Source organism: Lingula anatina, chromosome 1, assembly GCF_051362555.1.
Source record: "Lingula anatina isolate TDL-2025a chromosome 1, LinAna3.0, whole genome shotgun sequence".
NCBI classification, from domain to species: domain Eukaryota; kingdom Metazoa; phylum Brachiopoda; class Lingulata; order Lingulida; family Lingulidae; genus Lingula; species Lingula anatina.
In genome coordinates this window covers 63,023,731-63,037,950 of record NC_141767.1, presented here as the reverse complement: position 1 = coordinate 63,037,950, position 14,220 = coordinate 63,023,731, and the positions used below count along the sequence as shown (strand labels likewise).

At 32.0% G+C, this 14,220-nt stretch overlaps 1 protein-coding gene across 1 annotated transcript; it reads left to right on the top strand.

Moving 5' to 3' along the window:
• The first annotated feature begins 145 nt into the window (after positions 1-145).
• On the top strand, positions 146-12,677 carry LOC106152617 (two pore calcium channel protein 1). The gene is made up of 26 exons (XM_087011680.1): positions 146-268; positions 2,057-2,367; positions 2,591-2,704; positions 2,882-3,012; positions 3,187-3,275; positions 3,496-3,530; positions 3,773-3,831; positions 4,001-4,100; positions 4,302-4,418; positions 4,794-4,857; positions 5,128-5,237; positions 5,474-5,540; positions 5,757-5,801; positions 6,019-6,075; positions 6,341-6,403; positions 6,660-6,732; positions 6,991-7,095; positions 7,700-7,771; positions 7,974-8,069; positions 8,274-8,365; positions 8,653-8,699; positions 8,970-9,038; positions 10,263-10,350; positions 10,951-11,063; positions 11,254-11,346; positions 11,558-12,677. Exons 1-26 carry the CDS (start codon positions 202-204, stop codon positions 11,708-11,710), a joined length of 2,430 nt encoding a protein of 809 aa, XP_086867806.1. The 5' UTR covers positions 146-201; the 3' UTR covers positions 11,711-12,677.
• Positions 12,678-14,220: the final 1,543 nt, after the last annotated feature.

Genomic DNA, 14,220 nt, shown 5'->3' with positions numbered 1-14,220 from the left:
TCCCTATATTAAGTTTATGTTGTATTATGTTAATATAATATAACTAACATTTATTAAATTTTGTAAACAAAACAAAATGAACCGACTTTTACAGTAGTTTCTTATATAAAGCGGTATAATATTTCAATATTAGAACTATTTTCCGGTTTCCAAGTTCTGTATTCACGAAAACTCTCGCGAGAGTTCAGAGGTAAACACGTTATGGCGGACGAAGACAGTCTCATACAGGACACTGACAGTACACGAAACCGCCGACCATCCAACACAGGTATGCTTGCAGAGTTATAGTACATGTCAACAGATACGTTATCGAGAACTTTTGAAATCGTTCTTTGTATTAAAAAAATGGTATTAAGAATCAAGTGACGCAAGATATCACTGTCACACTGTCAGAGGAGCATTGCCTCTTGGCAGACTTTTTAGTGTTGCCTCACTTTTCGGCCTAACATGCTACGTGGTACATTTAAGTACCTGGCATGTTAGGCCAAAAACTGATAGCAAGGCAGTGAAGGAGCGGTCTTGAGGGTGTTTACGCAGGAATATATCTCCTTACTAGCAGGGTATTTTAGTTGTTGCAAAAACAAAATCCGCAACTGACCCCTTCTGCGCTGCTTTCCCATCATGTTTGTGATAACCATGATAATTTGTGGGCTAATGATCTGTTGTTATAGCATGAGTGGAACTTGAAGTATCTACTTGGCTTAATTATTAAATAAATAACCACTTGGCCGACTTTCACTGTAGAACAAAAAACACAAAATTATTTCAAGGTTGAAGGGCGACATCATGGGATTTACCCACCAGAATGGATTTTCCCGAGGAAATAAGCAATTTTTATCATACTCACAAATCATTTACCTATCCCTCTCTTCACTTGGAATAGAGCTTTACTTGAATTTATAAAGGTTGTTTTTTTAGTTTGAAATGACTGGCCAGTCATTACCAGGGACCGTCTTCCTAAGCTCTGATGGAAATATCAACATCAGACACACTCCAATAAAAAATTAGATAATTTTTTAAGGTGTATTAAGGTCTTATGAGAAGTTGGATAGCAAAAATAAGCATTTGGGGAGATTCAAACTCATTCTCAAACCCATAGAGTGTATCTTTAATAATCTACACTAAATATAATCTACTATAATTTAATAATCTGCTATCTATCAGAGGCTAACTGAGTGATGACATCAATTCTATACACTCTCGTCAGTTCTCTGTGCTAAATATCAGGTGGAACCAATTATTTCTGCCCATGAGAGTACATTTTTTGGTTCAAGCACCACTAGCAAATCCAATGAGTACCAGTGTGGTAAACACTTATTACACAATCTGTCTTCTCTTATCTGTCTGGCACTAAGTCGTGGCTAGGATGTCATATCCTTCAGTAGCAAGCAGTATATATCAGAGCTGTCATCAAGAGTTGCTGAGGAAATTGTCAAGTGGCAGTGCCTGAGTAGTGAATGTTATATTATTCAGTTGCGAATTAGCCAGAGAAATGTCTATGAATATCTAGTGAAAAAATTATCTATAGCCCTGGTAGAGAATAAACCTATCTCTTGCAGATAGAAGAAAGTAACTTATTATGTGCACTATTAGGTTATCTAATATCATTAATGACATACTTCCACGGTAGTAACTGATCATGTTCGCTTTTACTCATATAAAACAGCAAACTACAGAAGACGACTTACCCTCTTGGTGGAAGTAATATATTTGATAATAACAATAATGCGCCATAATAACAGTGAATGATAATTTTTAAAAATATTACCAGCTGCTTGATAATTCATATACATTATTGTGATGTGGAGATTAGATCTATTGTATAATGTATAATATGTTGTCTATATATGATACTTGTATGTGTTAATATATCCATGAAAAGCTTTGAAGAAGTATTATTTTAGGGATTAAATTTAATGATGAAACCGTTGTTTTTTATTAATATTTCAATTATTACTTTCAATCATTTGATTTTTAATGCTTTATTAGAAATTTGACTTCATTATTGTCTTTTCATGAAACTAAAATATTTTCTAAACTTTGATTTTTTTTTCAGAATTTGATGAATTCTATGAATCAGGGGGTATAATTCCCGAAAACCCTTCTAGTTCAGAAAGAGAACTTAATTCTGTTCGTCAGCAAAAAGTTCTATGGCAATATAACTATCAGGAAGCTGCCATTTTTCTTGAAGAAGGCATCAACAATGACAAGTTTAAAACACACCCTAGGACTTTTGATGCTCTTCCAGCATACGCCCTTGCTCATAACAAGTGGTATTACTTAATGGACCTGTTGGCATCATTACTTTTGTTGGGGCTTATTTTTTGTGAATCCCCTGCAGTGCCTTTTCTGAAGCTACCAATTGGTGTAAGTGGTTTGTTTTGTCTGTACTATTATTTTTTTTCATCATTTTTAGCACTTATTTTTTTAAGCCTTCATCTTTATATATATTAGATATAACTAGAATTATATGAAGATGTACATTCATGCATTACAAAAATAGACTGAGTAGTTAAATTTACTCACAAGTTATCAAATGGAAGTTTTTTTTTTGAAAATTTTTATTTGCTTATTTTTTTTTTAATTTCAGGCCCATGCTTCATTGGAGCTGTTTGGTTTGGCCTTGCTGTCAGTTGAGCTTGGACTCAAATTGCGATGGCAGGGAGTGAAAACATTTTTCAGTCATAAGAGGACCTTGTTCAAGGTGGGTAACATTTTGACCTCTCTTGTAATCATAAGATGTTAAAGAGCCAGTAGCATGAAGGAGCAACCCAAAAATATGAATCTATAGCAATGTAAAGAATAACTGGAAAATTGGGGTCTTATTGGAGAAAAAGATTATTTTAAAGATGTTTTATTATTATTATTTTGTTTGTTTCAGACCTTGCTTTTATTTCTTATGTTTACTGAGGCAATAGTAGTACTTAGTAGACAGAGCAATCATTTCCGAGTGACACGGGCTCTCAGACCACTATTTCTTTTAGACTCGCATTATGCAAGAGGTGTTAGAAGGTAAGTGGTGGTTTATTCAGCACACATTGACCCAGGATAATATCAGTCGTTAGACTCCATGCTAGGACAATGTTAAAAGCAGAGTGGGATATAAGATTAATTTTAACTAAGCTATCTGTGTTGAAGTCTTCGTGACATAGACTATGAATACATTTGGTGCAAATAATGTTTCAGGTTTGTGCGGCAGATTTTACAGTCCTTGCCTCCAATTTTAGACATGATAGCACTGTTGTTATTTTTTATGTTGATATTTTCAATATTAGGTAAGTATGGTTTATATTTACCACTGTTAATACATTAAAATGCTATTGTTGATTTGGTAAATAGCTGTTGTATGCTGTACAGAATAAATGGTATCATCTTTAAGGAGTAAACACATAGTTTTTTCAATAGCTTTTTAAAAATTTATTTATTGATAATTCTGGATCTCAGAATTATTACTTTTGTTTTATTATTACTTGATAAATATTTGTCATATTTTAGGATTTTACTTGTTTTCAACCAATCCAGATGATCCGGTAGGTTATTTACCATATGTTATAACAGCATATATACCCTAATTTTTTAAAAAATGTAAACTAATATGAAGAAAGTCCGTTAAAAAGTATTAAATCTGAACTGATGATATTGTCAATAGCGCATTTTTATTTTTAGTATACATTGGTGTCAGTAACTCTGAAAAATATGTAGTGATTTAGAATAATTTTTAAAAACATCCTTTTAAGAAATGATAATAAAAGGTGCATATTTTTTCTTTCAGTTTTTCAAGACTATACAGAGTAGTTTTATAAGCTTGTTTGTACTTTTAACAACAGCAAAGTAAGTTGCGATTTTAGGAAATCAAATCAGAAAGTGATTTTTTGCATTTTTAAATAAATTGAAATTTATTAATTGATAACCATTTTGCCAATTAAAAATATTTTTACCCAATGTTAATATGTTGGGTTACGGAATGTTTTGATTAAGAATTACGGACCTTTGATTCCAGTTATCCAGATGTGATGATGCCATCTTATGCCCAGTCCAAATGGTCTTGCCTGTTTTTTGTGGTATATTTGTCTATAGAGCTGTATTTTCTAATGAGTCTGGTGAGTAACTGGGCTGCAGTGCTATAACTATTACAACTTGAAGCACTGTTCATATAGTACTCTCATCATTTTTTTCAAATTTTACCATTATTTTAATAACATTGATGAATATTTTTGTATTTGGTCATGGTATAAGCAATTGTTTATGCTATTTTTGAAGCTTTAAGAAGTAAATGCACATTTTATACATTTTATTTGCAGTTGCTAGCTGTGGTGTATGATACATTCAATACAATAGAAAAGACCAAGTTGAAGAAACTATATATGCACAAAAGGAAAGCATGTGAATATGCTTTTAAGCTCCTGGTGACCAAAAAAGTGAGTATTTTTTTACAAGCAGTTGGCCTTAAATCCAACTGTAAAAAGACTGCATGCAATGAAAATGTTGATCATTTAAATGTTTTAGATATACATTTGATTCCAAAATTGTATCAATCTTGAGAAACATCGGGTTCAACCCCCCCCCCCCCTTTCCTTTTGCATTAATTAATTTACCAGTAACAGTCTTTTATTTATTTTATTTTTTTTGACATTACATTCTTTTTTTGTCATTTGCCCTTAGGGAAATTTGAAACAAAAATCTTGAAGTGGAACATATTTTCACATTATTTTAAAGATCATATTCATTTTGGTTGATAATTGAACTTTTTCTTTCTGGTTCTTCATTTTGCAACATTTTTTATTTCCTTTCAGCATCCTGACAAGATCAGGTTGAAGGCGTTTGTGGGTTTCATGAAATATTACAAACCGAGGAAAAGTAAGGTTGTTTCCACAGGCTTAATCATTTTACATAATTAAGCTGAACATCAGAATCAAAACTAGTAATTGTTGAAAAGTTAAATAAAGTAATTATGGGGTTGAGAGCCAAATAAAAAATGTAAAATAGGCAAGTGTAATACAGAATGTGATGTGTTTTGATTTAAGAGTAATAATGAGCATGTAGTTAAAATGGTTTCTAATTGTCATAAAGAGGGAAATAAGGCATTTTATTACTGTCCTCCTGGCTTGTCCTTTCTTATCTTTTTAGCTCCCAAGGAAGTCTACTTAATATTTAAATATCTTAACAAAAGCAGCACAGGAAGTCTAACAAGTGAAGAGTTCCATGATATTTATAATGTTTGTGAACTACAGTGGAAGGTAGGGAAATATTTTTCCCCCAGTTTTTGTTTTCTCAAAATCTATTACTAGTTGAAAAGGTTTGTGCATTTTAAACAGGAGTTGATCACTGTTCAGAGTTAAATGATAAAAATATAGCAGTATTAAAACAATTTTCTGAGGTGTGTTTGGGTCATTACTCATATATAAAACAGCAATCTTTAATTTTGATATTTAGCCTAGGAGTTGATGATTCTTATTCTTATTCTTGTTTTCAGCCAAGACATCAGGCAAATCAACTTTGGTCGTCAAATTTTCATTATCCATTTAACAAATTATTTAAATGTGAGTATATGCTTTATCTTTGTGCAGTACTGTGAAACATTTCTGATTATACCTTTGCTTAAAAAAAAGGATTAGAAACTTTTTTGGTAAGAGATCCATCAGTATTAAATAAAAGGATCAACTAAGAATTGAAAACTTCCCTAGCTAAGAAGTTATTTTATGAAATGAATTATTAATGAAAAGCCTGGTAGTAATATTTTATTTATATTTTTTTAGATCTCAATGCACTTGTTACTTCTCGATGGTTTGACTATGCAATATGTAAGTACAGTTTTGAATTATGGTTCAGGGAGTTTTAAGATAATAGGCTCTTGTGATTTTATATAAAAAAAGTGGTGATAATACTTGTGCCTCATCATATGAAGTAGTGTTAAAAAAGAAGTATGTACTTATCTTATCAAACTTGGAAAAGATAATTTGGGGGAAAGATGATTTTTTTATTTACTTTGAATTTAAATGTCTGCTTTTCTGTTTGCAGATGTGATAATAGCAGTTAACTTTGTATGGATTCTTGTGGAAACAATACAGATCTCAGGTTAGTTGAAGACTGAGGTGGAGTGTAAGGCATTAAGAAAATTTTAAAGAATTGGCCAGTGAAAAAGTCACTAGTATTTGAATTTTCACCTTTAAGGCCATTTCCTTTCGCATTTATATGTAAGAGTTATGTATGTAAGTGAACATAAGTGCACTTTAATTCACTATTAAATGTAACATTAGAAAATGTTTTTAAAATATTAGGTTGTATTGCATTATTATTTTTATTGATAAATATCTTGATCACATTTAACAATTGGTTCTAGTGGATACCACAGTGTCAGCAAGAGAGTACAGACCATCTTGGAATAATATCTTATTTGTCTGTGGTAAGGATGCGTGTAATTTTTAGTATTGGAGTCTCCCTTTTCATTGTGCTATTGTTGTTATTGTTTATGAAGAAATGCAACTAAGTTGGATATATGTTCTGTCTTTCTTTCATAAACTGGTTGGTCCTTTTATCTGTAAGTAAATTATCATGGGCTTGACAATTTATGTAGATCAATCTGCTGTGATGAACTTAATGTTTTGTTAAGATTTTGAAGATTGCTTTTTTGTTTGTATAATATGTTTGTTTTATTATAGTTTACAGTTTAGAAGCTTTTCTCAAGATTCTTGGGCTTGGTGTTGTCAAGTACTTCACAAATGGTTGGAATATGTAAGCATATTTTAAAAATCTCTTCTGGTATTATGTTAATCAATTTATTTATCAGTATTTGGATTTTTATATAGTCATAACATTTATTGAAACCCATTAAGTGAATGATATGTGTAAGATTTTAATTTTCCAAAAAAAAAAAAAAAAAGAAAAAATTAGAATTTACTTTGTACAGTATTTGAACCATGTTAGTTCATAGGTGTATATAGCCTTATAGTGTTACATACATATTCATTTAACAGTTACCCATTGTTTCAGATTTGACTTCCTGGTTACCGTCAGCTCAGTGGTTGGTGTATTTGGAGAGTTTTATGATGACTCTTTCTACTATATTATGGTGCTTCGACCATTTAGGTTGCTCAGGTAATGTAATTTTTGTTGGCATTTTGATAGCTTTTTAATCTCAAGATCACCATTTATTACTAGGTTCACGAGTACATTTTTTTTCATTTAAAAGTAACTTGAAGATAGAATATTTTTCAAAGTGAAAAAGAAAATTACAAAATCTTATAAAAGACTGACTAAAAGACATGTACCTGTTTTTGGTAGCATCAGCAGGAAACATGAGATATTTTTTATGCTTTATGTAAACTTTCTTAGAACGTCAGAGTCAGTGTTACTTCTGACATAAAGTCGCCCCTTTTATCAGGCGTGAGGTGAACATTTCCATATTGAAATTCCTCTTAGCAACCTAGAGATGTCCACCTGAAGAATGTGTTATAAAAGGGGTTTGCTTCACTGGAAAAATATTTTCTTTTGAACTACTTAATGACTCAAAAACAAGTTTTGAATATCTTATTTCAATGTTTTTTCTCTTTCGTTCACTTGGAAGATATTTTTTTTCAAATTCAATTTTGGCCTTTTTTAATAAATTCACCAACTCTGCTAATTTGTAATATGCATGATATACTGCTGCCATACTTTATGAGAAAAATAAAGGGTTGGTTTAACGCTTATCTATTTTCAGACTTTTCAAAATCAAGAGGAGGTACAGGGACGTACTTGGAACAATGATGATTCTGAGTAATAGAATGGTCAGGTATGCACACAGTCACTATGCTCCTGATAGCTACCCATACCAAAAAGTTGACAAGTTTTGCTTATTGTGTTTTCTCACATGAAGTAAACATTTTTTAAAGTTTCCAGACAAGAGATTGATTTAATGATTTATCACAATAGGTTAACAAGGTTTAGATTGGTTAATTGAAAGAAATGTAAAGTCATTTGTATTTTGCTTTCAGCTTGGCCATAGTGATGTTGCTGTCTTTCTACTTCTTTTCTGTGATTGGGATGGAGATATTTGCTCCATATACAGACAAAATGGTGAACTGTTGCAAGTGAGTGAATATCTGAATTAAATGGAAAAGGATGTGAAATGTTGAAAAATAAACAGTTAATAAATAGGTGAAGGTGAATTTTACTACACCCATAAAACCGGTATTCTATCAGTCAGTTTTCTAATTAATGTTTTCTAATATATATAAATTACATATTAAATAATATATATAAATCCTGTGTCATTGTTTGCTTATTTCTTGCAGAAACACATCAGTTGCTGATTACTATACAAAAACCAATTCCAGTGATGGGTTTTATTATCTCAACAACTTTGAAAATGTAATGAGCAGTGCAGGTAATATAAAATAGCCCTCCAAATAGCCCTAACTGCCTGAAATCATGATGATTTGTTTGTGAAGAACATTAAATAGGTGATAGTCTAAACATGAACGAGTACCCTAGAATGTAATGTGGACAAAATATCTTAAAATGATGTGACAGTTAAATTTTGCTTATTTAATGCCTACTGTAACAAGGTTAGTGTTGGGTCTCCCATTATAGTTTTACCTAATTCACTAGTTTCAATTTATGTACATATTCATGCAATTTTACAATTTAATGATTTTAACTATTTTTTTTCAGTTACTCTGTTTGAGTTAACAGTAGTAAATAATTGGTTTATTATCATGGTAAGGATTTCATTATTATTATTTTTATTACTATTATTTGTAATTTCTAATATTTGCTTATTGCTAGATAAAGTGGCTGAGAGAAAGCTATATGTTTTAAGACATGCATGACTATTTCCAATATAAAGATAATCAGTATTTGTTATACTGATTCTGTTCTAGTCATTTAAAATGTGCTTTGACTAGTTAAGACACATTTTGTGTGAACTGTTAGTAAAGGTTAGAATGCAGTTTTTGATGTGATATTTGTTTTATCATATTCTTTAATAGGAAGGGTATGCATCAGTGGTCTCTGAATGGAGCCGGATTTACTTCATGCTGTTTTACTTATCAATGATGGTAAGTATGAAATTAGGGCATAGAGACAGTGAATTTTTGTGTTTTGAAATCTTTCTGTGAAATATCCTGCTTTAGATTAGGATATGCTATACTAAAGATTTTGAAAATATCACTTTTGTGTAAGACATAAATAGCTATTTTCAAATATTGAAGTAGTTTTCATATTAGTGTAAATCTGACTGGGTCCAGCTTAACGGAGGGGTACCTCAGGGGACAAAGTTAGGTCCAATCCTGTTTATAGCAATGATAAATGATCTAAAAACCTGCTGCCCAGATATAAAACTTGTTGATGATACATCTATTTATGAACTTTGTCAGTTTGGCCAAAAATCACTACTTCCAAGGGCAATAGAGCAACTTGAAAATTGGGTTAGAAATAACAATATGAAATTAAATGTAAAGAAGACAAAATGTATGGATTTTAACTTTACCAAATGTATAGATATCATTCCAACACTATTGGTAGATGGAGAAATTGTAGAAAAAGTGAGTAAATTTAAGCTACTAGGAGTAACTCTGACCCCTGATCTCTAGTGGACAGAACATGTGCAGTTAATTTATTCAAAGTCTTGTGCCAAGCTTTTTTATCTAAGGCAGTTGAAAAGGGCAAATCTGGCCACTGAGGATCTAATAGTTATATATCAATCAATAATTAGATCAGTCCTAGAATATGCATGCCCTGTGTGGGGGCCTGGTCTTACAGCTGAACAATGTGAATGCTTAGAATCTGTTCAAAGGAGAGCTCTTAGAATTATTTACCCATTTTATACTTACAAGGATGCCCTACAGGCTAGTAATCTCACCTCTCTGAGGGAGAGAAGAGTCGTTTTACTTAAGAACTTTTTTACAAAAATCAAGAATTTTAATAAGCTACACCATCTGTTTAAACAAAAGAACCCAAGAAATCTCAGGGTCAGCAACAAATTTTTAATACCAAAAGTAAAAACGGAGCGTTTTAAATCATCTTTTATAATACACAGTCTTTTAAATTTTATGTAAATTACTGCTTCAAACTGTCTTATAAGTCTTTGGTCCTTTTAGTTTAGTTTATAATTCTTAGTTAATTTTAAAATACCTTATGATTTTATTATTTAAGACGCATTGTACCTATTAGGTTGCGATTTTAGTAAATAAATTATTATTATTATTATTATTATTATTATTATTACTTTAGAGACAATCAGAAAAAATCTTAATTTGTATTAAACACCTTTGTCATTTTAGGTAGTGATGAATATTGTTGTTGCGTTCATTCTGGAGGCCTTCATCTTCAGAATTCAATACAGGAAGAATGTGGATGATGATATGGATGGTAAGTGCAATAAATGATATCAATACCAACTTTTTACTTGTTAGAAACTCACCTAATGGTGGGTTTAATGGCTGAGAGGATACTTCCTGGGACTATGTGGAGTGATACCAGCCAGCCTACCAGACTCTCACATAAACCATATTGACAGTACCTTGATTTTATGTAATATCTGGTTAGCTAGCAGGGAAGATGTTTAAAATTGGTCTGAAACAGATCATGGTGCAGAGAGCTGTGTTTCTTAATTTCATAGGCAAAGCATTGAATGTTGGATGCCCATACTGCCATGCATGTCAGGTAGACTTCTTATAAAAGACTTGATGTAAGAATATAGTATGGTAGAGAAGTGCCATACGTGACAGGCTGCTTCTTCATTGTGAATTGCACAGATGAGAGCTTACTACCAAGAGAGGTGCAAAACTCAAACCTTCCAGTGATTATTCCTCTTAAAGGTAGTGTTTGACATGAAATGGTTATTCACATCTCAGTGAGAATTATCACTCTTGTATCAGCATGTTTGACTAGAAAAAATTAGTTCCCTTTGCAGTCAATTGAAGATGATATTTGACGTGAAATTTAAGGTGTGATTTATTTCTTTTCCAGACCATGCAGTGGTTAAATTAGAAGTCACACTTCATCCAGAAGAAGTGGTGATGGTGGATAGTCGGGGAGGACATCTTTCTGATTATTATATGAGGAATGCTGTATTTGAACAGGTTAGAATGGTTCATAAATGTCAGCTCATTAAGATCAACTTATCAAAGCAAAAAATGATATTGGTTGCTTTAAGTCCTTATTGTGTATTTTTTTTATGGACTTAAAGCACTTTTTGTGCTCACCTTGTTCCTGGAAGCATTCTCTGTGTGTGTTTTTTTCTCAAAAACATTTCCCTTTTATCATTTATAGCATGTACAAGAAGGCCATGGGACTGTGTTCAGAGGGGAGAGAATTCGCAGCAAGGAAGACTTCAGCATAAAGATGTATGAAGATGAAGTGAAGGTATATTTCAGTTCTTTTATGAATTATCTAAGCCATGTTTGAAAATTCCATAATATGTGTTCATATAGGTGCAACCAGGTAAGCCTATAGTTTTTTAGATTTTGCAAACTGAAGTAATTTCTGCAGTAGGTTCTATTACATCCAGAACTTAAGTTTGTTAAAACAGTTTTTACTGGTGAAAATGTTCACTTCATTTTAATTTCACCTGCAGGAATGGATAGCAGAAGAGACTGAGCAGCGGCAACAGTATGAGCTTCAAATGCAAGAAATGAGAAGGCAATCCCAACAAAATGGTTTACAAATCATGCAGCCAGATCTCATAGCAGATGATCATTATGAACGTTCCAGAACTAGCACATATTGACAATGTGTTATTAATCACTTCTTCACTCGTGGGCACAGTTAAATTCACCAGTGGTGTACAATACAGTAGTAGTGACATGGGTGTTACAAACCCATTACCAGAGACAGCAAATGAAAACCTTGTTATATTTAATTGCTCTTTCAAAATTGCCAGGTTATATGTATTACATTTCAATTTTTGTTAACTTGTGTGTCTCAGTCATATATTGCATACAATAATGATAATTGTATGTCCATTTTACTTGATTGGAAGAGAGATGACCAACATGCCTTAATGCAACAGCTATTTGTATCAGAGCCAAGATTTGACGTTTGCTTGTCTAGATAATTGATTAGGCCAAGTCTTCAGGATGAAATCTCATACAAATTACACTTGTAAAGTGTCTTTCAGTTACTAATACTCTATGTGATTAATCTTGGTTTGGAAAATGTGTAATATTTCATTATCAGCATTTGTTTTTATATTATATACATCATCTTGTGAAACTTTCAACATGATTTCCATACACGAGATCTTGCCAAGTGCATTTAATAGGTGCTGTTTCAATGTTGACCTTAAAGGTAAATAAGCCCTTAAATATATGATATTTTTATAAAGAAATTGTAAGTAATATTGATCCACTTTAAAATGCGAAATTGTGTTTAGTGAAAACGGGTTACAGTTGAGGTACTTACCTTACATGGAAACAGAAGTTTATAAGTTGGACCTTTCTTATTGAGACACTGCTCATTAAAGGAGTAAGGAGCAAATCATTGTTGCAAAATCCTCTATGAGACAAAGTTTGTCTTTTATACCCCTTTAAGGGGTCTAGAAGGGAAAGGTATAAAGTAACAGAAATAATGCAACTTGTCTTTGTTTTTATTAAATAATAGCTATGTTGGTTTAAGTGCAGTGTCCTACACTTGAAAATGTATTGGCAATTTAGGGAGTATTACTCTGTCACAAAATACAAATCTGGATAAAAGCACTTCTATGTTTTTTTTTAATTTATTTCTCTTAAATGGCTTGCTACTGATTTCAAGTTTCACATTTTCCTCTGCATTACAATGGACTGCTTAACTTCAGAAACAATTTTGTTGTAAATTTCTAATAGTTAAAAATTTAAAAGAAAAGTAATTTTCCTAGTGATCAGTTGGTTAGAAAGGAAGATATACTTGTCAATCTAGGAAGATGTAAGAAAAAGTTCCCTGGCAGATTAATAAATGAGGTAGATGACAACTCAGCTTGTGTTTGGTGCAATGACCAGATAGATCCATTGCCCATAGTCGTTATATAATTTTTTTTCTTGGGTACTTTGAGGCACTTGATTTTTTATGTACAGACACAGATGTGTCTGTACATATAGCCATCACCTGCGTCTGTTGTCGCCGTCGCCGTCGTTGCCGTCGTCGCCGTGCACTTTTACTGATAACACGATAAGTGGAAAACCGTTTTTTCTTTTGGCTTGAAACTTACAGAACTGATGAATATTCATAATACGCAGGTCAAGTTCGAAAATCAGCATGATCGGGCCATTTTTGGGGAATTTATGCTGTTTTTTTACTTTTTTCAGCATTTATGCAGCACCGATAACACGATAAGTGGAAAACCATTTTACCTTTTGGCTTGAAACTTACAGAACTGATGAATATTCATAATATGCAGGTCAAGTTCGAAAATCAGCATGATCGGGCCATTAATATGGAAGTAATGCAGTTTTTTCAATTTTTTCAACATTTATGCAACACCGATAACACAATATTTGAAAAACCGTTTTACCTTTTGGCTTGAAACTTACAGAACTGATAAATATTCCTAATACGCAGGTCAAGTTCGAAAATCAACATGATCAGGCCATTTATATTGAAGTTATGCAGTTTTTTCACTTTTTTCAGCATTTATGCAACACCGATAACACAATATTTGAAAAACCATTTTACTTTTTGGCATGAAACTTACAGAACTGATAAATATTCATAATACGCAGGTCAAGTTCGAAAATCAGCATGATAGGAACATTTTCATGGAAGGCAGCTGTTTTTTCACTTTTTTCAGCATATATGCAACCCTGATAACACGATAAGTGAAAAACCGCTTTACTTTTTGGCTTGAAACTTACAGAACTGATGAATATCTATAATACGCAAGTCAAGTTCGAAAATTGGCATGATCAGAGCATTTTTATAAAAGTTTTGCTGTTTTTTCACTTTTTTTCAGCATATATGCAACACCTATAACACATTTTAAGGAAAATCGATTGCCCAATTGTCTTGAAATTCACAGTAGTGATCAGTGTTACTGAAATACAGATTAAGTTTTGAAAATAAGCTTGATCAGTAACGGTTTGGTGAAGTTATGCCTTTTTTTGTATATAAGTGTTTTTTTTCCCTCAAATTTAATTCTCAGGCATGCTATCAGTCTCATTTTTGAACTAATTAGATATGTTAAGTTGTTTTTTTTTTTACATTTTCTCCATCTTAACAACATTGTTAGTTGATTATAAAAAAATGATGGTAAACCTGATATTGTGT